This window comes from Typopeltis vanoorti, chromosome 17 (genome assembly GCF_054136105.1).
Source record: "Typopeltis vanoorti isolate ZY-2024b chromosome 17, IOZ_Tvanoo_1.0, whole genome shotgun sequence".
Lineage (NCBI taxonomy): Eukaryota > Metazoa > Arthropoda > Arachnida > Uropygi > Thelyphonidae > Typopeltis > Typopeltis vanoorti.
In genome coordinates, this window is record NC_143565.1 from 62,582,309 (window position 1) to 62,610,077 (window position 27,769).

Genomic DNA, 27,769 nt, shown 5'->3' on the forward strand with positions numbered 1-27,769 from the left:
AGGCACTGAAGGAGGATGGAGTTCTTAATTTGAGCCAGTGGTGGTATGTCTGGTTTTTCATTTGTACAGCCTTGGCACATCTTTTGGAGAACCAGGGTTTGGATAGGGGACAGCATTTCAGAGAAGTATGGGGGAATGTATGTTTTCATACCAGTGAGGATTAGTTTGGTGATATGTTTGGATTGGAAGACAGCAAACCATAGTCCAACCATGGGAATGAAGAATACGGTCTCTGAGGCTTTTGTTGTGTCCCCATCTACGATTATTAAACTTTTTTTTATCCTTTCAAGTGAATCTCTATTTTTATCTTTATTCAAAACTTAACTGTGCACGAGATATTACAAAATTCAAATAGTTAAGCTTTTTCTCCCCTTAGTGTCCCTAATATTTATATTATACTGCGCCCTTCAGGACATTTAGTTCAAGATATATAATTTGAAAACAAGGAGCAATTGCAAAAATATGTCTGAGCGTGAAACTATTAAGCAGTTGTGACCCTTTATCTCGTAACTTAACACATTAATTTCTCGTGATTATGTTTGTACGTTTTTTCAAGTGATGAATTAGGCAGCAATTTCAGACAGCTGTATTATTAATGAACAAAAGTTTATTTAAGATCTCAAGCATGGTACAATTCAATTTCTAATATGTAAAACACAACTCAATACTAAGAAAAAAAATTACAAAATTTACACAAGCAGACTACAAGTATTAGGGCAAAATTCCTATATGGGAATTTGCAATCATGCTGTCATAACGGACTTTATACATATAAATATATACATATAATCCTGGAACAAATTGGTAATTAGTTTACAGAATTAACAACGCATATAAAGTATATTAATTAAAGGTAACTTTAATAAATAACTTCTATATTTCGGCAATGTCATATTGCCATCTTCAGGAACATAAAGATATGGTCTGTGCACGCAGGCACTAACAAAAGCAAATGAGGAAGAAAGCAAAAAACTAATATTGTTCCAAAAGTCCTAATGGTGCCCTCTGGTGGGCTAATTTGGTTGACTTGGCAGTTGGGCTGAAGTTCTCAAAATGTAAGTTTCCCAAATTTGGGGTAGTTTATGCACCCAAATTTGTTGGGGTTAGGAACGTTTTTTAGAGCTGCTGAAGATTCCTTGAATAATCTCTCGTATTTAAACTTGCTGCGGTGTATTATTTTTGTTTTCTTCCAACAAATTCTATGGTGGGTATCTAAGGCATGGTCTGCCTGCCCAGAGTGGCTGTACTGGTGGAACCGGATGTAGTCTTTGTGTTCTGAAATCCTGATATTTGTTGTTCTGCCTGTTTGGCCAAAGTAGGACAATTTTCAGCTGCAAGGGACTTGGTATACACCAGGTAGGTCTAGGGGAAGTGGTTGGCCTTTGGTAGAGCAGATAAGGGATGCCAACTTTTTATATGGTCTGTAACAGGAAGTAAGGTCATATTTTCTGAGGATATTGGTTATTTTCTCAGAGTTGCCCTGGATGTAGGGGATGGTGATAGATTTGGTGTAATCTTTACTGTGGAGGGAGGAGGGGGGGATTATGGTTTACTGGTTTGAGTATTTTTTTGGATTTTTTTGGGGTTATAGCCATTGGCTAAGAAAGTGTTGTGGATGTGGTTTAGTTCAGTAGTTAGGGCATTGTCATCTGAGCAGATTAATTTTGCCCTGTTATATAGTGTTTTTATAACCCCATATTGTTGTGAGGGGGGGGGATTGCTGGTGAATGTATCTGCCAGTATGGGTAGGTTTTCTGTAAACAGAGAAAACCAAAGATCCATCAAGCTGGCGAGTGATTAAAGTGTCTAGGAAGGGGAGGGTGTTGTTTTCCTCTTTTTCTAAGGTGAACTGGACTCTGGGGTGTTGGTTGTTTAAGTGTGTTGTTAGGAAGGAGTGGAGTGAGTCTGAGCCATGTGGCCAAATAGCGAACACATCATCCACGTAACGAAGCCAAATAGTGGGTTTTTGTGGGGCGGCGTTTAAGGCTTTCTCTTCAAAGGTCTCCATAAAGGAATTGGCCAAGGGTCGGGAAAGTGGTGAACCCACGGCTGTTCCCTCTATCTGTTTGTAGAACTTTCCTTGCCAAACGAAATAGCCTGAGTTCATTGTGAACTGAAATAGGGCTGAGATATCGGGAGGAAACTTGGCTTGGATGAGCTCTAGGGTTTCTCTAAGTGGGACATTAGTGAATAGGGAGGAGAAGTCAAAACTGACCATTATGCCAGTGTGTTGGAGTGAGAGGTTTTCTACACTGGCTTTAAAGTGGGCTGAGTTTTTTATGTGTGATGGTGTGTTGCCAGTATAGTGTGCGAGCGTTTTGGCTAAATGTTTGGCTAATTTATATGTGGGGGAATCAATGCCATCCACTATGGGACGTAATGGTACATTTTGTTTATGTATTTTTGGGAGTCCATATAATCGGGGGGGGGGGGGGGGGTCCTAGAGTTATAAGGTTTTAGTTTGTTAGAGACTTCCACAGGCCAACCTGACATTGCCGAAATATAGACGTTATTTATTAAAGTTACCTTTAATTAATATACTTTATATGCGTTGTTAATTCTGTAAACTAATTACCAGTTATGTATGACCAACGTATAAGACTTGCTACTAGAATTTTGATGATCCATGGAGATTCCATCGCACGAAAGGCCCGTCAATACAGCAAAATTAGGTTGAAGATATCCAGACAACTAAATCATCTGACGTTCCTAAAATGCTGTCGGGATAACAAGGTAATCCCTAATTGTGTCAAATTGGAGCACCGTTTTACTTCACAGAAAGCTCTGCGCATTTAATCGCACTAGCTTCGCCCTGTTAAGAGAACAAATTACTGCGACGCGCGTTCTCCTTGCCGACGTAAACAAAACCGTACGGGTCCTAGAGGAAGAGCTTTCGAATACACTCGGCCATGATCTTTGGACGATACTTTATGACGTCTCATGCGGATCGGCAAGAAAAGAGTTCGAAAAAATACGAAGTCGGCACTTGAAAAAATACAAAAACCTGAAAATGAATTCTACTTCCTTACCACAGCCGCCACTCAACACAGTAGTCAACCTCTCGTCTGTAGTTTTAAAGCCTGAGCCACTCACTGCACTTGCACGTGGTCACAATTTCGCTCCAGCTCTTAAAAGAATACCTGCTGAAGATATCATGATCCAAATAAAACGTGGGATTCGCAACCTGCCTAACCATATCGCCAACAATGTCAGACTGGATGTAGTCGGTGTTCTCACTAAAGCCAAACCTCCAAAAACCAACCCATCCAAAGACGAATATGCAGCCCTACAAGAAATGAAGAATAACAAAAAAATAGTAATCACCAAAGCGGATAAGGGAAACGCCACTGTGGTGCTAAATCAAAAGGACTACAAAGGTAAGCTTAATGCTTTAGTACTAGACCATACTACTTACCTCCCTATTGAATATAATCCTACCAGCTCTCAGATTAGAACTCTCCACAGATTCCTTAAGAAAGTCACTAACAAACTAAAACCTTATAACTCTAGACCCTCCCGATTATATGGACTCCCAAAAATACATAAACAAAATGTGCCATTACGTCCCATAGTGGATGGCATTGATTCCCCCACATATAAATTAGCCAAACATTTAGCCAAAACGCTCACACACTATACTGGCAACACACCATCACACATAAAAAACTCAGCCCACTTTAAAGCCAGTGTAGAAAACCTCTCACTCCAACACACTGGCATAATGGTCAGTTTTGACGTCTCCTCCCTATTCATTAATGTCCCACTTAGAGAAACCCTAGAGCTCATCCAAGCCAAGTTTCTTCCCGATATCTCAGCCCTATTTCAGTTCACAATAAACTCAGGCTATTTCGTTTGGCAAGGAAAATTCTACAAACAGATAGAGGGAACAGCCGTGGGTTCACCACTTTCCCCACCCCTTGGCCAATTCCTTTAAGGAGAGCTTTGAAGAGAAAGCCTTAAATGCCGCCCCACAAAAACCCACTATTTGGCTTCGTTACGTGGATGATGTGTTCGCTATTTGGCCACATGGCTCAGACTCACTCCACTCCTTCCTAACACACTTAAACAACCAACATCCCAGAGTCCAGTTCGCCTTAGAAAAAGCGGAAAACAACACTCTCCCCTTCCTAGACACTTTAATCACCCGCCAGCTTGATGGATCTTTGGTTTTCTCTGTTTACAGAAAACCCACCCTTACTGGCAGATACATTCACCAGCAATCCCACCACCCCTCTCACAACAATATTGGGTTATAAAAACACTATATAACAGGGCAAAATTAATCTGCTCAGATGACAAGGCTCTAACTACTGAACTAAACCACATCCACAACACTTTCTTAGCCAATGGCTATAACCCCCCCAAAAAATCCAAAAAAATACTCAAACCAGTAAACCATAACCCCCCTCCTCCCCTCCACAGTAAAGATTACACCAAATCTATCACCATCCCCTACATCCAGGGCACCTCTGAGAAAATAACCAATATCCTCAGAAAATATGACCTTACTTCCTGTTACAGACCATATAAAAAGCTGGCATCCCTTATCTGCTCTACCAAAGGCCAACCACTTCCCCTAGACCTACCTGGTATATACCAGGTCCCTTGCAGCTGCAAATTGTCCTACTTTGGCCAAACAGGCAGAACAACAAATATCAGGATTTCAGAACACAAAGACTACATCCGGTTCCACCAGTACAGCTGCTCTGGGCTGGCAGACCATGCCTTAGATACCCACCATAGAATTTGTTGGAAGAAAACAAAAATAATATACCGCAGCAAGTTTAAATACAAGAGATTAATCAAGGAATCTTCAGCAGCTCTAAAAAACGTTCCTAACCCCAACAAATTTGGGTGCATGAAACTACCCCAAATTTGGGCGACTTACATTTTGAGAACTTCAGCCCAACTGCCAAGTTTACCAAATTAGCCCACCAGAGGGCACCATTAGGACTTTAGGAACAATATTAGTTTTTTGCTTTCTTCCTCATTTGCTTTTGTTAGTGCCTGCGTGCACAGACCATATCTTTATGTTCCTGAAGATGGCAATGTGATGTTGCCGAAATATAGAAGTTATTTATTAAAGTTACCTTTAATTAATATACTTCATATGCGTTGTTAATTCCGTAAACTAATTACAAGTTATGTATGACCAACGTATAAGCCTTGCTACTAGAAACTAGAACAAATTAACACTTTGCTTAACCTTATACTAGTCAGAATGCTCTATATTGCTATAATACCATGAACATTAATGTTTATATTCAGTTTACCTTATCTAACTTACAAAATAAGACAATATAGGTTAAACTATTCTTTCGCTATGCCCATACATACTTTTGACCTTTAAGACACTCTCATATGAAATACCATGCGCATACATAAATCTCTAACAGACGAATGCTTATCAAATAATCTAAACTAGTTTACTCTTATTCTATTCTGATTTGTACTAAAGTCCTAGTATACCTTCAACTGTCCAGTAATTAACAATGATTGCAACTATATGTGATTTTAATTGATATAAGATCTTACAGTACCTTTCTAGGACGAACCCTGAATTTCACGATCTATACTTTTCGTGCTTGAATAAAGGACATACACAGGATCTTCTTTCTATCACTATGGAACTCATCATGTGGGCATGGACTTATGTATGGATTTCCCTTTCCCTCGATACGAGTACTGGATGATGAGATACATAGACAATTTCTTCCTTCTTGTAACTATACGACGTTCCTCGTCTCTTGCAATACGAATATGGGATCGAATTCCCGCACACTTTGTTTCCTTGTTGCGTTGGACGGAGATAACTCCTACACCGTCACTCAGGAAAACCCACGTTACCTATATGAAAATTTCGTGAAGAAACCTTGAGGAAAAAAAAGCCCTGTGTGTGTGTGTGTGGGGAGTTCCTAACCCTTTTATCTGCATGGCCCCTATTTATCTGCATGGCACCTTCTTCAATTTCTTCCCCACCCCCCCTACTGGAGTCGATCTCATTCACCAATTAAAGTGGCGTTTTTCTGCCCAAAACATGCTACAGTTCGCTTGCATGCGACCCTCACGTGACGACGTCTCACTTCGGGAATTGACCTTGAGCGATCGTCATTTGTTTTAAGCTAGCCTCTATACTAAATTAATCCCCTTATTAGAATTTACTTGAATATTTTAATCTCCCCTTTTTTCTTTGTGTAAAACTAGCCTCTCACATACAAATTCTTATCACTAATCTTCTTTCTCTTACTTAACCTATATTTTCCATATCCTTTTTTGTAATAACTCCCTTTTTTATTATTTAGTTAAACAATTTCTGCTATAATTATTTTACTTGGATGCAAGCATATTTTCTGTCTTTAAATATTTTGTATTAGCTACTTACATAGGATTTTATATTTTTATTTTCTTGTTACACCACGATAACTGAAATTTTTACATTCTTGGTTATCAGGGTGTAACACTGTCCCATTTGGCACTGTTATAATGCCAAACTACTCTTGTGCAGGTGTGACTGTGAGTGTTGTTGCATGGGGCAAGAGATGAGCACTAGGTTGTGGTCAGAATTACCCGGGGGGGGGGCTCACTACATTCACTGTATATTTGGAAGGGTCATTGGTAGGAAAGAGATTCAGGGTATTTGGGGAGTGATTAGGGGCATTAAAATCACCTAGGAGAGTGGGACTGGAGAAAATCAACTTTTGAGGAGAGGAAATTAAAGAACTCGGAGTGGTTGGTGGTATTAGGAGAGCGATAGAGACAGCAGATGAATTTATGAGTGGGGGAGGGATATTTTTAACCAAAGAAGATCAAAGTTGGGCAATTCTAGGTTAGGTGCTCTCTGGCAGGGTATGTCAGAGGAATAAATGCGCACACACACCACCCTTGGGTCAAAAGGAGTTAAATAGCGCGTAGTTTGGATAGATGAGATGGATAGTGCTGGGGGAAGGTGAAATCTGAGTTTCTGTTAAGAAGAGTAGGTGGGGTTTGGTTGATTGCAGATGACAGTGGACACTATTAAGGTTGGAGTTGAGACCATGGATGTCGGTGTAGTGGATATACAAGGGTCTGTGGGACATAGCTTTGATTGCAAGGGTCTTGCACGTTTCCTATGTAGTACCTGCATACTGGGTTCCTTGGTGGCGTCCCTTGGTTTTAGCACTAGTTTCATTTGTTTGTAGTCTTCGTCCAGCTGTTGTCTCCATTTTGGCATTTTTCTTCTAGCTGTCTTCAGAGTTGGCATCTTTGTTCCCTTTGTGCAAAGGTTACGTCAGGTCGAGCACGTACATGTGATTGGGGGCAACTGTCCATTAGCTTACTATTTATCACCGTTATTAATTTGGATGTGTTTGTTGGTGTATCACAGGTCACTTTCACGAGATGTGAAAAGTTCCTTCCGTCCTTTCTTTTGTTTACGGGTCCAAAACGATGACATCTGATGATATTCCTGGGATCAAAGTTGCATTCACCTGCTAGTTTGCTAACGTCTTCTTTTAAAGATTTACTGTTTTCCTCCGGAAAGTTCAGAATAACGCTGGTGAGTCTCCTGTTTTTGGCCTCGAGCAACGCATGTACAGTTAATGCGATTAAATCACGGAGTTCATTAGCAGGGGTACAGATGCACTTGCCTTCTGCTGCTGGTCATCAAGTATCTCAAGCTTTGTTTCCAACTTTCGAATTTTGGATGAGAAAGTATCGATCATGTTATTAAAGTGTTGTTTGAGATTTTCAACTTGTTTGCCTAGGTTCAGCAGCAGTTTAACAGAAGGAAGGCTGGTTCAGTTTGATAAAAAGCTTGAGTGCTGATTCATCCATTTTCACGCAGGAAGTATGTAGCCAGTTGCAACAGAAATCACAATATACCTTTTTTATTTCGGTAACTTCAGATTCGCAACTGCGGCACTTCGTACTATCTTTTGGTTTGTTGGCTATTTGCTGAGCTATGCTGATGTGATTCGAAGTAATCTTTCGTTGTTGGCCTTTGTTGCCGCCATCTTTACTTCGCATGGTAGGCATAGCAGGTGCTTTCACGTGGCTGTTTTTTTAATTGTAAAAGTAACCGATATGAAGGACTACGGGTACTTACTCCTTAGTAACCTCTGTTTTCCGTTTACTGGTTATTTTGCACAAATACTTGCAATTACGATAAAATTCAGGAGCACAAGTTTAACGAAACTTATTCATAGGCACTGCCTATCGGAGTGAATTATTGAATATTTGACTCCACTCCCTGAGTATGGGAGCCACAGTATTTTTTGCTTTTATTTATTATTTAATATAGTAAAGACTGATGACAACACAATCATCACTCATAATATTATTGGCTTGGATAAGTGGGTGGCTGATGGATGAATCCCAAAGTGGTATATTGGGGATGTGAATCTGGCAAATTTAAGGTGACCAACGGTGTGTCCCAGGCATCAGTCCATGCGCCCCTATTGTTTAATCTATACATTAACGATATTGGAAAGCTGCTCATAAGAGATATTCAGATGTTTGTCGATGATGCAAAGATAGGCAAGGCAATCAGAGATGCTACTAACAATTACAGGGTGATTTGAATAGGCTGGAAACGTGGGCAAACAATGATGGCTATCAGTTCAATGTTAGTAAGTGTAAAGTTATGCACTATGGCATTATGCAATATCCAACAGCATATTATATTGGTGGATTATGCTTGGAGTAACTGATGAGACTAGAGATCTTGGAGTTATGGTGGGCAGAAAGTTGGAGTTCAAAGGTCACATAACAAAAATTCAAATGCAACTCAGATGATAATTATGATGTTGAAACAAATATTAGCAAGTAAGGATATGGAAGTCATTTTGCCTCTTTATAAGGCCTTGATACAACTGCATCTGGATTACTGTGTGCAGATTTGACCTCCTGGGTTCCAAAAAGACAAAGCTGTGGAAAGGTTGCAAAGAAGAGTTACAAAGATGAGACAGAAGAAAGATGGATGATATGATAGAGGTCTATAAATCTATAAACTTTTGAGAGGGCATTATAGGATATTAGGTGATAATATTTTTCATTATATGGATGGTGGGGGAGAGGATAGCTGGGTATCCATGTAAGTTAAGTTTGCATGCAGTTAAGTAATGGGTAAAAGCTAGATTTTTCTTTTATAGAGCTGTGAGTGAGAAACAGTTTGACTGCTGAAGCTGTGAGCGCATCTAGTGTGAATGAGTTTAAGAAAAGGTATGACAGCTGGCGTTGTTGAGTGATGTATGGTCTCCCTTGACAATCGAGAATTTTTCAGGATAGCCTGAGTGAAAAAGAATGAATGAATGAATATGAGATCAAACCACTTATTTACTTACCAGAACCCTATCAATAGCCAAATCAACAAACTACTGCTGACATTCTCCAACTGTTATCAGAAGAGTTCCCTCCAGACATACTGCACTGTTTGACTTCTTCATGCACTCAGGCTATTTAGTCTGTAGAAACAAATTCTACAAACAGATCAAAGGAACCACTATGGGAAGCCCTTTGTCACCTGCACTTGCCAATTTCTACTTAGAGCATTTTGAAAACTCCCTATTCTATTAAATACAACCTCAACCTTTCTTTTGGGTATGCTATGTGGATGATGTGTTCACCATCTCTACTAACTTTCTTATCCAAAATCAACAGCCTATGCCCACAAATTAATTTTGCCATGGTAAAAGGAAAAGGACAGAAAATTATCCTTCCTGGACATCTTCCTTTCCCATACCCATTCTGGACCACAAAAACCCACCTTAATAGGCTGCTACATACAACAAAATTCAGCCCATCATCCATCCCAAGAAATAGGCATTTTAAATTTTTGCTCAATAGAGCACATGTTATCTGCTCCAATTCCCAAGTTCTCCAACAATAACTGAGCACCATACTACAGAATGGATTCACCTCAAGGAAGTTTAAATGCATGCTGGACACATACAAGCCTAACCACAAGAATCCTAAGACTGTATGGTGTGTTCCTATCCCATACATTTCAGGCATCTAGGGGACAATTGCAAAGATATCGAAAAAATACATTTTAGTCCATATGTTCTTCCCTATCAACAAAATTTCCTCCTGGTGGTTATCTACGAAATATAAACAGCCTCCTCTTTCCTTTCCTGGTGTTTATCAGGTTAAGCGAGCATGCCTCTGCTCATACTTGGCACATACAAGAGGTTCAGTCGAAAACAACTACAAGAACACCTATCATATATATCAACAACAACAAACCTGAAAATATGGCCTTGCTCAGAATGGCGTGGACACTGATCATGATATCCTCTGGTCCAATACTCACCTTTTACACCAATGCTGGTTAGTTCAAGTGGTTATTTAAAGAGAGTGCTGAAGCACTTTTACACTGCTCAAACTTAAATTGACTGCCTATTGCTAATAGACCTGGGAGAGTCTCATCCTCTTAAATGGCAATAATATGCTGTCCCCTCTTTTTTTTTAAATATAATTTTTTTATATGTTGTTCCCACTCATGACAAGTCATTAGAAAACCTATAGTATATTTGTACCATGAGTGGGCTGAGGATTTTTTTCCATTTTTATCAGTTTTATATACATTTTGGTGATTTTTTTTATTCATTTTTACACAGTCCAGAAACCCTGCTCTAGAGACCAAACATGGAACTTTTTTCAAATCACTTCAGGCCTCCAATAAGCAGGGAGGTGGTCTCTCACCAGGCGATAAAATTCATCTCCCACCTAAAATGAATGCTGTGTCATTCAATCATTTTATTTATCTAAATTTGTTAATTTTTGTATTTCAAATTATTTTAATTTTATCTTTAACTTTAATCTCATTTCATTTTATTTTATAACCACTGTATGGTGGCATATTGGCACATGGCTTGGCTCTGTAAATTGGGTTGTGTTCTTTGTTCTAATTTCACCATGTGATTATACTAGTGCACTGATGATGAATCATAAATTTCTGGACAAAATATTGGAAATAATAAAAAAAAGTATTAATCTTTATTCTTGTGTATGTTTAGTAATCTAGTGCATTCTGATTATCATCTGCAGAATTTTGCTATGGTGCTGTTTATTAAGTGAAGAGGATAAATCCTATTTTGAAATTTGCTTGTAAGAAGTTTTATCTTTTATTGTACATCATGGAATTCTGTGATGTACTTAAAGGCAATTTAGAACTTATTGATGATAATGTTTTTGATTCTTAGAGAGAGAGAGTGATAAGAGTTGTAGTTTAGTAAATTTTCAATTATTTTAATAATTTTAGTGATGTGTAATGTCTAAGAGGTTTACTGAGTTGTTCTTACTATTTCAAGGCCAACTTTTAGACAAGCAGAAATTGTTAGAAGACGGGAATAGACTACATGTGGTAAATGGATACCAATTATGAGGATATTGAAGGCAAATGACTTTGAAAAATCACAGGTTAACTCCAGACCCTACCATTATCTTGGAGTATTCTCTCCCTACAAGGATCTTCTGTAGATAATACAAGAGTGATATATTGTTACATCTTTTAACCAAAACTGTCCTGATATAGAAAGTATTTTATTTCAAATATGTTTCTTAATTTCATTTTAAGTAATTTACAGCAATAGATACAGGTTTTTGTGTTTGTTTGTTTGCACTTATGTGTGTAAATCATGCCCAAGGAAAGCATATAGACAGGCTTAGGTGCTGACGTGCATCACAGTATAAACACTAGAGGAAAATAAATAATCAATTTATTGTTACTATTATTTTGCTGGATTTCCAACCAACCAGTAAAATATTAATATGTTCAATAAATTATTTATTTTCCCATAGTGTTAATTATACCATGAAACACACTGTCCTGAATGGATCACCCATTAAAGATTATGAACCTGTCATATCTTTATTACTGTGGATATGCTAAGTATTTGCTGTCCTGATATAGAAAGTATGGCCCCTTGGCTCTTTATCATAGTAATAATAATATATGGGTACACCAGTCTGGCAATTCATTAGTAGGGGTATATGTAAGTTCGGTTCACTTAAACCTTGGTATTCCAGGTCTACCTACTCACTAATGAGACCTCAAAAAAAGTCAAAACCGGTCTGGGTAGTGACCTCTCCTCATAATGTAAAACAGTAATACATCTCCTAGGAGCTGAGTTTTACATTATGAGAAAATATTAAGGATAGTGATGGAGCTTGCTCCACCTTTGACACGAGTTTCCCTAGTGTTGTACAACCCGGGTGATGACATACTCTTGGACTCGCCGATAGTTCTTCGGCATGAAACTCTTAGATTTCAATCTCCAAGTTTCGTATCCGGCTGTACAATAATGAGGGATTTATTATTCCCTTAACTTAATTATGCTAAGTATTGTAATTCAGATCCCCTGCTCTAGAGAGCAAAATGGTACTTTTTCAAGCCACTTCAAAGGCATCCAATAAGTCAGTTTTAGTCTCATACTAGGTAAAAAAAAAAGGCTTCCACCTAAAGACTTCCACAAACATCAATGCCACAACAGGATTTAAACTACTGGCTTGCTCAGTGGCAAAAGTTGGTATTGTAGGCCATAGTGTGGGGAATAATATTTTTTTTTTACACAGTAAAAAAAAAATAAAATAAAATAAAAAAAATACACCAAAAAATTATTCTTACCTAAATTAATATTATCTTGGTTTTGCTTCATCAAACCAGTCAATAATATTTTTGGTGTTGGGGTTTCTTGCATGATTTTCTTGATAAAGCTGCTAACCTTGAAAGGTGTTTTATGACACTGTACTTCCTAGATAATTCATGACTAATTTTAAAGTGGAAAGCACTCTTTCACAGTATAGTTAAAAAATAAAAGACAGGCCATGTATATATATCATGAAGCATATATGACAGAAAATTTCACCTACCTTGGAGAAGTAATTGAGTATAACGGTGAAATTCATCTGTTTATGAATCTTGACTGATTCATAAACAGATGAATCAGTCAAGCATCCTAAACTTTTGAACAACTAAATAAAATATGGAAGTCAAAAGACATCGAACAAGTAACAAAAGTGAGAATCTATGAGACAATGCTCTTCCCAAATGTTGGAATCTGAAAAAAGCTTAAGAGAAAAAATGATTAACTACTGAAATGGGTTGGCTAAGAAGATTACTTGGAGTATCTCTGCTGGATAGACTAAGAAACGAAGACATAAGGAAATGACTAAAACAAGAAATAACAATAATAGACAAAATCCAAGAAAGAAGACTGCGATGGTTTGGCCATGTGACCAGAAAGATCACCATCTAAAGCCCTGAATACAACAGTGGAAGGTAAAAGATCCAGAGGGCTGTCCAGAATTAGATGGATAGACAAAATAAAAGAGGATCCGAAAACCAAATCACAACAAGTACCAAACTGGACAGAATTGTTCAGACGCTCCAGGGACAGAGAGAAGTGGAAAGAGTTCATTCAGCCTCATCATCATCCACATAGATGATGGAAGGGAAGAAGAAGAAGCAGAAAATATATGACAGAATGAGGTACTTGATAATTAATATATGGGCTAGTTCACTTAATGATGTGATTTTATTAATTTTGGAGTTCATACCATCTCAAAATATATATTAACTGATGAGGAAATGATTCAGAAATATCATATGGATATGCTATTTATAAGTGCCATACTACACGTAAATAATTTTTCCTCAGAAAAAGATACAAATTTAATGTTATTAAGAGACAATATCAATTGTATTTTGCAAACCAATAAAACCGTATTTAGAATGAGTCACAGCAATTTTGGGTATTCAGAATTGAGTTCAGGAGAAGATATTCATTTGTCTGCATAAAGTTCATCAAAACAACACTTTAGATTTCTCATCCTTTCTGATGTATAGTTTGTTACATCTCTCTCTCTCTCTCACCACAACCTGTGGACATTTGAATAGCTGAGTTTTTTCAAATCTCATATTTATTTCATAGCACTGTCACATTTTCTTCACGACTGACTAAAAATATTATTTTTTTTTGCAATGTAAAAGAGAACTACAAACAAAAATATCTACTTACCTAAATTAGGTAATGGATTTGGTCAATATATCATTAGTGAATTTTTCATGAAACTCTTCTAATTTCAAATCAATATAACATAGCATGCTTATTTTGTTTAGGAGTAATTATTTTCTTGGTTTTGCTCCAGCATGACAATGATTGCCTTGGAAGCATTAACGTGGTATCAGAAAAAAAAAAAATATAAGTTTCGATATAAATTATTAAGAGTATTTTTCTAAATTTACAAAGAGCTTTCTCTGTTAGATCATAAGCCAATCCAAAGATTACTGGGATGAGCAAGACATGGTTGACAAAAAATGGCAATTGACTAAAAATATTTATTTTTGAACTGAAAAAAGACCTACAAACAAAAATTATTCTTACCTAAATTAGCCTTTTCTTTGTCAATATATTATTAGTGAATTTTTTCATGAATATAAATGGCAAATGCGGTGATGGTGATGGAGTAATGTTTATGATATGTAATGAGTTTTGTTCTCTCAGAGCAGAGGATTTGCAGGGAAATTTCACTAATGGTTTTGAAACTCTGTATTCAAGGGAATGACAGAGTTTGAGGAGCAGGAAATGTTTACATAGCTGATTTTAGCAGCCAAGTGATCATTATGGGAGATTTTAACTACAGCACTATAAACTGGTTAGAGGAAACAGCATATAGTAGCAAGAGAATGGAATTTCTGAAATTCTTGAGGGACAAATGCCTCAGGCAATATGTCGTGGAATAAATAAGAAGCTAAAGAGTTTTGGATTTGGTCCTGGAAGTAGAGGACCTGATTGTAACTGAGATATCATCCTTTACCTGGATGATAAAGGAAAGAGTGACGATGTAGTCTTGACTTGGGAGATGAATAGCTGTATAGAAGTCATGTAGGAGAAAGAAGTTGATGTGGAATTATAGGCAGGTGATTGTATTATTCTTAGAAATCAGCTTGAGAAAGTTCCATGGGTGAGAGAATTGGAAGGGCAAGTTATTATCAGGACATGGGAACTAGTGAAGAAATATTTATTACCAGCAATGGCAAGTTGTATACCTCGAATGAAAGACAGAACATGATTTGGCGTAAAGTGGATGACTAATGACATCATACAGGAAGAACTGCAAATGAAAAGGAAAAAGTATAAGGAGAGGGGTGGAGAGCAGTTGCATGAGGAATATAAGACTCAAGCTAGGAAAATGACTAGCATGGTAAGGAAGTCAAAACTTGAATATGAGAAGAGATTAACCCTGGGCTCCAAGGAAAATGCAAAGGAATTATTTTATTACGTGGCCAGTAGAAGGAGAAATGATTGTGTAATAATGACATTATTAGACACAAATGGGAATAGAGTGACTGATGCAGAAGACATAGTGAAGTTGTTTAATGATTAAATAATTAAGATATTTCATCCACTAAAGCAGAATTTGATTACTAGAGGAGCATACAACATTTAGAAGTGCAAGAGGAAAGTGTGTTACAAATAAGTATTTTGGATGTCAATAAGGCAATGGGACTGGATGGGATTTCACCATGTGCTTTAAAAGAATGTATAATACTATGGAAATGCAGTTCCGTTGACTCGGCTTTTCAATGAGAGTCTGGTTATGGTAAAGGTGCCCAAGGAGTGGGCACCTTTCCCATAACCAGATTAGTGAGAGATCATATACAGCATTGAGCAGATGAGGGTAATGTTATCTGTGAGAGTCAGCTTGAATTTGTTAAGAAATGCTCTTGTTTTAGTAATCTAATTGCCTTTATAATAAAGTAACAAGAGTGGCTGATGAGTGAAAAGCATATACTGTCATTTTTTTTGGACTTTACAAAGGCATTTGACATGGTGCCACATGATAAGCTGATATTTAAGTTACAACATATGACTTTGGATATCAGGTTGGTGAATTGAATTAGGGATTGGCTGTCTGATAGATATCAAAATGTTGTGTACAAGGGGAAGAGGTTTAGGGAAGCAGAAGGTTACAAGTAGGGTTCATCAACGAATAATGGAACCCATATTATTTAACCTATGTTTATCAATGACACTGTCAACGAATTGCAGGGAGATATTCCATTGTTTGCAGGTGTGTGAAGCTGATTAAGGTTATTAGTAATACTACCAATGTGGTTCCTCTTCAGGAGAATTTGAGTAAGCTCAACAGATGAGCAAATGAATGGGGATTTCAGTTTATTGCAACTAAATGTAAGGTCTTAAAAAAGTTTGGGATCCATTGATAATGCATAATGTATTGAAGGAATCGTACTAGAGAAATATGTAATTAAAGAAATAAGAATTAAGTAGTGGAAAAGTGGAGGAGGTAAGGGACCTTGGAGTGATGATTGACAGAAACTTGAAGTTTAGGGAATATATCGTAAAGGTGTTGAAAGTAACCCAGAAGATTGCTATGATGCAGAGAAGGACAGTGACCAGTAGAGATAAAAGTGTTTTGGTTCATTGCCCTGATCAGGCTACTTCTGGATTATTGTGTCCAGATTTGGTTGCTGAGATAAATTAACCTTGGAGAGGGTGTAAACAAAGATAAAAAATACATCAGGACTATACAATGGCAGCTATGACAACAGTTACCATGGTTGTTTCAACTGGAAACTAAAGTTTTTTATTCCACATCCAGGCAAATCAACCAGAGAATCTACACAAATTTACAGACAAAAATACTATCGATGGGATAGTGCTGTTGCGCATAGATGGAGAATTAAGTAGTGGAAAAGTAGGTTGTATGAATTGCCCTGCTGTACTGAGTCATTGGAGTTGTCATGTAATAATAATAGTAATAATAATAATAAGAAGAAGAATTAACTATTATATGAAGTGGTTTATAGCTACACCTTAGTTAGAAGAAAATTTCTTACCATTTCATTTTAAAGAAGTTAGTTGAATTATTTTCTGGGTAAGTAATTAAAGTCCACTTATACATGTGTGAAAATAACTAATTAGATCACGTCAGTATTTAAGGATACGATATTCCCGCAGTCAGTGGCAAGATGTTATTTTTTTAATGAGCCATCTGTAAATGCAGCCATCATTTCAGTCAGTTACTAAGGTAAAGCAGGTAAAAGTAAATATGAAGGTAAAGAAAGAGAATACTAGTAAATTTATAAATGAAGAGTACCTACAGATGAAGAAAATTTCACTCCATTTAAATGCTAAGCAAAAAGGTTTCATTTTAAGATTTGTCCCCTTGCCAACTACTTGTTTCATTTGTGAAAGACCAACGTAGTATGTAATGATATGTAAATCAGGCATGAAAATAAAGCAGTTATGTTATTCACCTAATTCACTTAAACAGTGGTTATGTTATTCACCTAAATTAAATAAATGTTACTGTGAACTTTGTTGGTTATTTAGTAATGAAATTTTTAAAAACATTTGAAGAGAAAGCTTTTCTGACTGGCATCACCTAACAAGAAGTATTGAAATACATGAAAATTCAGCAGTCCACCTAAAATCATGTGGCATCTATGGGGAAACTTACATGGAGATTGAAATCCTAATTTGAAATGAAACAAATTTATTTTAGAGAAAGTAATGTAACATTTGAGTTGTACCATGAATTACTGAATAATAAATGTAACGATCTGTAAATGTAGACACAACAAAAAATATTTTTAAAGTAGATCAGCTAAATTTAGTTATTAGATATGGTCAGATAAAAACTTATTTTGAAGTTACCAGTCAAAGATCACATCTAGTTAATTTAATAATTAAACACTTAAAAACAGATTTGATTGCTCAAAACTTCATAGCCAAGCATATGATGGAGCTGCCTAACATGCCCATCACACAAAGTGAGATTACAGCACTTCTTTTGACTAAATATCTTGCTAAAATATAATCTAACAGCTCTGTCAAAAACGTACCTGGTCTAGAATCATTTTCTAACTTATTTAGAACAATTGTGTGACTTTTTTTTGGTCATAGCATTTACAGATGAAATATTTTATCTGTAACTGGAAACTTGAAAACAAACCGAAAGTGATTATGGTGACAAACTGGTCATCTAGAATGATTGTTTGGTAACAGTCGGATATAAATATGTCAACAATATAATGAAAGGCCTTTCGAATATAATATTGTTAAAAAATAAGAGTTCTGAAGTTAATAAAGCAACTTCACTGCTGAAAAACCACCCCAGATGTTTGAAGCAATATTTCTTATTGTTCTCAAAAGTATAATTAATTTTGAAAAATATCAACATTTCAAAACAAATTCAAAAATCCAAAAATAGACCTTAGTATGGCAAGAAAATTATTATTATTACAGTTGACCCTTGAACAATGCATAGGGGGGTAGATACACTGACCCCCACTGTTTGAAAATCTGTGTATAACTTTTAACTCCCCAAAAACTTAACTACTACTAACTGTTGACTGGAAGCCTTACAAATAGCATAAATAGTTGATTAACACATATTTTGTATGGTATGCTTATATTATATACTATATTCTTGAAGTAAAGTAGGTTAGAGAAAATAAAATCATAAGAAAGTGAAAATACAGTTACAGTACTATACTTTATTTATCGATACTATAAGTTTACGTTGTCTGTTTACAAGATGAATCGTATGTCTGTCAGTACCTACATCAATATTGTCTTATATGATACAAAAACACTGTAGATGTTATACATATTACTAACACCAGATGTTAAAAATGAAAAGATAATGGGAAAAAGAAATTATTCATATTAATTTACAGGTATAATGATTCACGCATTGGTAACAAAGAAGCACAAATATGATTGCCTAGTGCAATCAATATGACTGCTTCATGGTAGCCTAGCCTGCACAATTGATAATGAATGAATTGTTATAATATTCTTATTTTATGCTAATTAATTAATTTTATGCAGTTATGATTTAATACTGCATCTTTATGTTTGTTTACATTTCTCTCGACTGCAAATGGACATGTACAGCCTGTAAGTGTTTGTCGGTAAGTTTTGATAAATTTTAAATTTTTATAAAAAATTAATGTAAACTTTATGATAGTAAATGATAAAATACACTAGTATCTACGTATATTTTATGCATTCATGACATACCTAAATTTTTCTTAATTTTTTTGATATTTCTAAGCTATGCAGTTCGTCAGTGAGTTTTTTCAAATTGTTGCAAATCACCAAAAATTGTTCCAACATATTTATTAAAAAAAAAAAAAAAAAAAATGCATTATAAGTGGACCCAAGCAGTTCAAACCCGCGTTCTTCGAGGTTCAACTATATTATCATTCAGAATGGGCCTCTATCCACATCATGGGAAGCCCATCTTTAACACCACAAAGCCTATCATTTCATTCCTTAAATTCATTCACTGTTTTGCATTGTGCTCCCACCACCCTCCATGCAAAATGGAGGATGGTGGGAGTACACTCTCCCTACCCTCTTACTTGTGCTATTAACAAGACCAGAACAACAGGACATAACAGGTCTTTTCCTGTTATGTCTTTTTTCCAAATAAAATATACAAGTGATAATGCAATGTAAGTTTTTGCCATCAAAAATAAATAAATAACATTGAATAAAAGATTCAAAAAGCTTCAATCTGGCAATGAAAATCATTAAAAGAAAGAACAATAAATACTTATTATTTTACAACCAACTAGATAAAAGTAAGAATGTCTGTCTTTTGAAATTCTAAAGGTTTCAAAAGTGATCAAGAACTTAAGACCATGTTACAACTCTCAAGCCACTGAAACTCATTATCAGAAGAATCAATAAAAGGTAAATATATTATTATTATTGCACCCTCCCTGAAGTCAGGATATTCATCGTAAGAGGTTCATTCAATTAACATATTTATCATACCGAATCTTAAAATCCTTACTTAATACTTCTTGCATTAACAACACATTCTAGTAATGCGCTCCATTCACTAACAATCCTAGATGTAAAAAATCTACTCCTCACACCACTCTGCACCACACTCTTATAAAACTTCAAGGAATGGCTCTGGTTTCGCCCCCTCTCACCTTCTACTCTTTTTATAATCTCGATTAATCCAATAAAATCCTCTCGCTAACTTAAATGGGTCTATCATATCACCTCTTTACCTCCACCAAACTTTACAATCCACATTTTTTTCAACCTCTCTCCATAGTCAGCATTCCGAAGTCCTAATATTTTCTTAGTCACTCGCCTTTGAACTCTCTCTAATGTTTCAACCACACTGAAATAGGTGACAGATTTGAGCACAATAGTCCAAGTGTGGTCTAGCAATATGCCCTCTAAACTTCTATCTACTGTCAAACTATCAAACTCAAATATCACCCACTTCCTGTAGTATGGCACTGTCGATATAGTACACAGCCTTATAATTCTGCACTCCAAAATGCAACACCTGGCACTTATTAATATTAAAACTACAAACCCCACTCCTCTGTCCAAATCAAAAGTCTATTCAAATCTTCCTGAAGGGAATTAACATCAGCAATGCTACTTATAATTCTCCCCAACTTTGCATCATTGCATTCGAAAAATTGCTAAATGAAAAAAGCAGTGATAGCACAGTGGTAAAAAACACTCAGCAGACATACAGTCAGGAATACATATCCATACTTGAAGGTAGGGAAAAAACCATCAAAGGCTTGAAATGTGGAAAGGCAGCAGGAGTATATGATATTCGACCAGAAATGCTGAAGTCTGGTGGTATAAAAGTCTTATAGTGGAGAAATCACGAGAGTATAACAAAGATCTGTATTTAAGTTTTGTCGATCTGGAAAAGGCATATGACAAGGCGCCAAGAGAGAAGCTATTCAATGTACTACAGTTATATGGTGTGAATGGGGCATTATATCAAGCAATACTGAGTCTTTATTTGATTGTAAGTCATCAGTTAGAATTGAGGGAAGTACAGGAAGATGGTTTAATGTTAAATCTGGTGTCAGACAAGGATGTACATTATCTACATGGATCACATTATGAAGTAAAGTGGTATTAAACATGATATCAAAATTGGAGATGTTAATGTCAGCTCTTTGCTTTATGCAGACGATGTTATACTTCTAAATAAATCCACTAGAAGTCTGCAAGATTCTCTGACTAAATTGAATAACTGTTGTAATAGATATGGTATGAAGGTCAGCAATAAAAAGACAAAGACAATGAAAATAGGCAGAATCACTGAAAATGTCAACTGTGTTGTGAATGGAGAACCTGTGGAACAAGTTAAACATTTCAGCTGCTTAGGCTTTTTTTTAGGCCAGTTTTTAGTGAAGATGGTAAATTAAATATGGAAATAGACAACAGAATCAATAAAGCTGGTATGGTGGGAAGTCAACTGAATAAATTCATATGAAAAAAGAGAGAAATTAGTCGGAACATTAATTAGCTGTATACAAGACAGTGTTCAAACCAGTTTTAACTTATGGATCTGAGAGCTGGGTCAGAAGTAAAACACTTGACCAAAGATTAGAGACCACAGATATGATAGTCCTGAGAAAGATTAGGGGTGTGAACAGATGGAATCAATGGCAATATCATATTAAAAAAGCGAGGATATTAGGAAAGAACTTGACATTGTCAGCATCTAGGGATGCATTAGCAGAGCTAATCTCAGGTGGTATGGTCACTTAAACAGAATGGGCAAGGAAAGATTAGCAAAACAAGTGTCAGGCTGGTAGGAAAACAACCCAGACGAAGACTAAGATATAGGTGGACTGATAGGGTAAAAAGTGCCTTAGAAGATAGAAATATCATCATCATCATCATCATGCATATCAAGGATTTAGGCCTAGCATGGCCTGTTCCTGCCTTAGAAGTCATTGTTTAAGAGGATGCCCTGGTTTTCTTTTTCCTAATGGCTTGTTTTGGTAATCTTTCTGTTTTCATTCTTTGAACGTGTTCCATCCATTTATGTTTAGATTTTAAAATTTTTTCTATTACTGGTTCTTGGTTTAATTCTTTTATAATTTCTTTGTTTCTTTTGTGTTCAAATAGGGTATACTTTGCAGTTTTTTTCATAAACTTCATTTCTTTGTTTGTCTTTTTGTTTTGTTGTCTAGATTTCACTTCCATACATTAAGACTGGTAGGGCTAATGTATTGTATACTTTTAGTCTGGTTTGTTTTTGAACTAGGTTTGGTTTAAATATAGAGTTAATTACACCTGTTATTTTTAAGTATTTTGCAATTTTTACGTTTATATCTTTTTCATTTTCATATGTGATCATACATCCTAGGTAGTTAAATTAATTCACCTGTTCTAAGATCTTGTTATCTGTTACTATTTTAGTTCTTGCTGGATCTTGTCCTTTAAAGGCCATAGTTTTTGATTTTTCTGTTGATATTATAGATAGAAATATAAGATCTGATAATGTTGGAGTCCTGACAAGTAACAGACCGATTTGGAGGAAAATTGTAGATAGGAAGTTAGTAATGATGTAATTTTTCATGTAGTACTAATATATCCTGTACACCCCCTTGAGGGTACATGGCAGGAATTTGATGATGATGATGACTTTGCATCATCAACAAACAACTGAAGATCCCCAGTCAGCCCACATGATATATCGTTTACAAGCAAGCTAAACAGCAGAAACCCAAGAACAGAACCATGGGGCACACCATTGGTTACCCACCTTTTTTGAGAACTGCTCCATCATACACAACCTGTTGTGTTCAGATAGCCAATTTCTGATCCATCTATCCAATATACTATCTACTCCCATCCTCTGCAGTTTATACACCAACTTATCATGTGGTAATCTATCAAATGCTTTTGGAAGGTCCCAGAATATTGCTGCATATGATCCTCCTTTATCTAACACGTTACCCTATCATAAAATGCAAGTAAATTGCTAAAACAGCACCTCCCTTTACAAATTCATACTAATCATAATAAAGAATGCTATCTCCATCAACTCAATTCTGTATTCTATTCCTAACTAATTTCTCCAACACTCTGACTACAACCACAGTTAATACAGACTGGTCTATAGGAAACCTGTCCTAAACCATGCTTGTGGAGTGATACCATTCTGCCTTCTTTTCACTCCTTAGGAATCCTACTACCCAATGCAAGACTTTCATTAAATAGCCAGGTCAAGGGCATAGCCAATTGTGGTGCACATTCCTTAAGAATGTGTGGTGATGGGTCATCCATTCCCATAGCCTTATTAACATCTAACCCAATCAACACCTGATATAACCCTGATTCTTTCCCTTCCAATTCTCCTAATATTTGTCTCCTTTCTATACATTGTACCACATAATTTACATCAGAATGATATATATGGTGATTGTTCAATAACTCACTTATATCCTTTGCAATTGTTATTCTGCTGCCATGACTCTCCACCAGTGTCAACCTGCCATAGTTATTCTTCCTGTTGCTTGCATATAGTGGAAAAATTCCGTTGAGTTAACCTCGGCCTGGCCAACTAATCTCCTCTCATATTGCATCTTTTCTTTCTTTACCATGCTCGTCACTTTCTAGTTTGCACTTTATACTCTTCATGCATATGATCAGCAGCAACTGTCTCGTACCTCCTCCATAGCCTTTTCTTTTCCAGCACAGTTTGCTTGATTTCAGTGTTCATCCATTTCACTCCTACTGTATTTATTTGCTTAACCTTTGGTATGCAGTTATACATTGCTTGTGTCAGTTTCCATGCATTATCAATATCTTTTCCTCTAAGCTCATCTACTCAACATACTGAAGCTAACTGACTAGAGAGCTTTCTATAATCACCTGCTTTATAATTCCACATATATCCATTTTTGGCAGTAACCTTTTCTTGTTTCACCACTTTCCAAACAAGTATCTCGTGATCACTCTCACCAACCAGTGGCAGTGTTAACACATCATTAACAACTGCATCTTGTGAAATCCATGAATGCACTATCAACTTCTGCACTTTGTGGACACAATACCTCCAGTTGCTTTAGTCACATGCTGCTTCAGATATTTCTCACTCAGAAATTCAACAAACTCACTCTTCTTGTTCCCATACACTATCTCCTCCTTCCATTCTATATTTCTATAATTAAAGTCTCCCATCAGGATCACCTTCTTTTTAAATGCCCAACCAATCTGCCTACACATTTTACAATCAGTATTCTCTGCATTCTCTGACCTATAACATCATCTGATCAGATATACTAGCCTGTTAATTTCAACTTCACACCATATAGATTCAAAATCTACGAATGCACTATCAATTTCCGCACTTTGTGGACACAATTCCTCTGTAATCATTAACAGCACTCCTCCTCCTCTCTTCACATTTCTATCCTTCCGGAAAATTATATATCCTTCCATTTCTATCCCTGACATCACATTCCTCCACAGACAACCAAGTTTCACTAATTCCAATTATCTTTGGGCATACTGAATAAACCACATCTTCAACCTCATATCCATCTTCCTTCTGTTGTACAATCCATTTAGTTGTGCTATCCTGCTTCACAAGTAGACTCTGATCACTTACTATATTAACTTCTTGACTATGTGCATTCTCAGAAAACAATAGTCTTTCTAAATTTAAGATACAAAAGACTCATGGCAGGAGGTCCTTCCTAAGAAATACAAAGTCTATCATAGCACTCCTTAAACTCATTGACCGTTCTCGCTCTCCCCACCCTCCATGCAAAGAAACCACTCCTCACTGTCTCGCTCACAGTTTCCTTTCGTAACTTCCAGGGATGGACCCTTGTCATCACTCTTTCCCGCTGTTCAACCAAATGAAAGAACTCCCCAGTGTCAACCCTGTAACCACCTCTCAACAGTTTTAAAGTCTCAATCATATCAATTCTCCATCTATCCACCAAACTCTGCAGTCCACATTCCCTCAGCCGATCCTCATAACTAACATTGTACAGTCCTGAAAGCATCTTTGTTATCTGCCTTTGTACCCTTTCCACAGTTAATTTATAACCTTCAAATCCTGGGGACCAAATCTGAAAACAATAGTCTAAGTGTGGTCTGATCAGGGTCTTATACAACGGAATGATAACTCTTTTATCTCTGCAGGTCAGTGTCCTTCTCATTATTGCAGCAATCCTCTGTGTTACCTTCACCACCTTTGCAATATGTCCCCTAAATTTCGTGTTTCTATCAATCATCAATCCCAGATCTCGTCTCCCCTACTTCCTCCAGTATAGCTCCTTCCATAGAGTATGCAGCATCCCATCGATGTGTCCCAAACCTCAAGACCTTACATTTTGCTGCATTTAAACCGACACCCCCCATTCATCATTTGCCCATCTGTCTAGCTTATTCAAATCCTCTTACAGAGCTACCACATCTGCACTATTACTAACAACCCTTCCCAGCTTCACATCATCTGCAAACAACTGAATATCACCCCTGCAATCCACTGACAATGTCATTGATATAAAGGTTAAACAATATAGGTCCCAGTACTGAGTCCTGTGGGACCCCACTTGTAACCCTCTGCATCCTTGAAACTGACCCACCATACACAACTTGTTGATACCAATTGGACAGCCAATCCCAAATCCAGTTGATCAACCTGACATCCAGACCCATGTGCTGCAACTTAAATATCAGCTTATCACGTGGCACCTTGTCAAATGCCTTCACTAAGTCCAAGAAAATGGCAGTATATGCCTTTCCCTCATCTACTGCTCTTGTAACTTTATTATAAAAGGCTAGTATATTGCTAAAACAAGAGCGACCCTTCACAAATCCATGTTGACTCTCACAGATAGCATTACCCTCATCTGCCATGTTGTATATGGTTACTGATGACACACAAACTGGCCTATAATTAGACACTTCCAGTCTGCTACTGCCCTTATGCAATGGCACTATCTTACCTTCCTTCCATTCCCTGGGCACCTTTCCCGCAGCCAGACTTTCATTGAAAAGGAGCTGTCAGTTCTTTAGCACATTCTCTCAAAACTCATGGTGAAATACAATCCAGTCCCACTGTTTTACTGACATCCAGAGTATTCAATGCCCAACACCAATTCCATTCAAATGCAATCCATCAACTTTAAATCATTCCAACTTTCTTTCAAATTCACTCCAGTGATTTACAAATTAAACCACCTCTGCATTACACAACTTAACCATCTTACTATTCATTATCTCTGCTCTCTTTCTCAATTCACTATTGTATATTTGGGCAACATGCCTACGACTTTTCCAACAAAATTATTATTATTTACCTTCTGCAATAACTTCCTCAAGTCTCTATTATAAACATTCTTTTTTTCTCCAACTAAGGTGGCGCTAGTGTCCTTGGTAAATGTGGCGGTCGAGTTTAGCTAGTCTAGAAAACGTGTTTTTAAAGTTAAATATAGTGTGGCTTTTTGTCACAAATTGTGCTAAAATTGTGCATCGGTTAGAAACAAGTGTCCTTCAGTGGTATTATTGTTTAGAACTGTGGTGTATATATTGTGTTTTCACTGCCGTTTGTATCACTATATCAACGTGTAAAGATGGCGTCCAACAAGAAACGTACGTCAGCGGCGCGCAGGACTTCTACTACTACACGAAAGGCTGGCTCAGCGTTAGATTTTTCGCAATGGATGCGTTGCGGAAACTGCTACATGTATGCACCGAAAAATGTGAAGGATCTGTGGTCGGTCTGGCAAAATGAAAAGAAAGAAAATGTCGACGTATGTGAGAAGTGTCGGGATAGGCTGGAGCGTTTAGGAATGGAAGCTGACATCGGGACCGTAGCGGAAGAACTTCGCCCCCCCCCCCCCCCACCCCCCCCCCCCCCCACCCCCCCCCCCCCCCACCCCCCCCCCCCCCCACCCCCCCCCCCCCCCACCCCCCCCCCCCCCCACCCCCCCCCCCCCCCACCCCCCCCCCCCCCCACCCCCCCCCCCCCCCACCCCCCCCCCCCCCCACCCCCCCCCCCCCCCACCCCCCCCCCCCCCCACCCCCCCCCCCCCCCACCCCCCCCCCCCCCCACCCCCCCCCCCCCCCACCCCCCCCCCCCCCCACCCCCCCCCCCCCCCACCCCCCCCCCCCCCCACCCCCCCCCCCCCCCACCCCCCCCCCCCCCCACCCCCCCCCCCCCCCACCCCCCCCCCCCCCCACCCCCCCCCCCCCCCACCCCCCCCCCCCCCCACCCCCCCCCCCCCCCACCCCCCCCCCCCCCCACCCCCCCCCCCCCCCACCCCCCCCCCCCCCCACCCCCCCCCCCCCCCACCCCCCCCCCCCCCCACCCCCCCCCCCCCCCACCCAGGAGAAGCACGAGTTTTTGACTTGATCCACAGAATGGTATAATGAATTTTTATCTTGGACTGCACTGGCACAATTTTTGGATAGGTATTGGGTGTTTTAAGTGGAGTGGGGAATGAAAGTCCTCATTCCAGTGAAGATTATTTCAGTTATTTGGTCAGAGAAAATGATTGAATCTGGAGAGTGGAAACAGTAATAAGAACCAGAAAAAAGACAAATCCCCAAGTCATCTCAAATGGAACCACTGTAGTGTCATAGGATATGAGGACAAGATTGGCTGTGAGTAGATCAATGTACAGGAAAGAAAACATGGACAAGATTATGGTTAGAGTTGCCAAGAGGAGGGCTAACATCTACTGTGTATTTGGAAGCAGAGCTAGTTAAGAAAAGGTCCAGGGGATTGGGAAAATGGTGGCGATTATCTGATACTAGGTAGGCGAACAATTTATGTTAAATTGTTCCCCTACCTAGTATCAGATAATGTAGCTTCCCTTTCAGGTCAATCTCTGAAGTCAGAAGGAGATGAGCCAATAATCTGCCCGTGTGAAACCAACTTTCAGATAAATAGTCAAAGATGTCAGCATGATCATCTCAATTAGGAGAGCAATAAAGGCAGCAAATGA

At 37.9% G+C, this 27,769-nt stretch overlaps 1 protein-coding gene across 1 annotated transcript in view; it reads right to left on the reverse strand.

The window, feature by feature from the left end:
* Window positions 1-27,769, reverse strand: part of LOC150097442 (BBSome complex member BBS2-like) — a 539,668-nt gene that overhangs the window by 97,810 nt on the left and 414,089 nt on the right. The window contains exon 15 of the mRNA XM_090406918.1: window positions 7,861-8,032. Within this exon, the coding sequence (XP_090263044.1) occupies window positions 7,861-8,032 (172 nt within the window). The remainder of the gene's footprint in view (window positions 1-7,860; window positions 8,033-27,769) is intronic.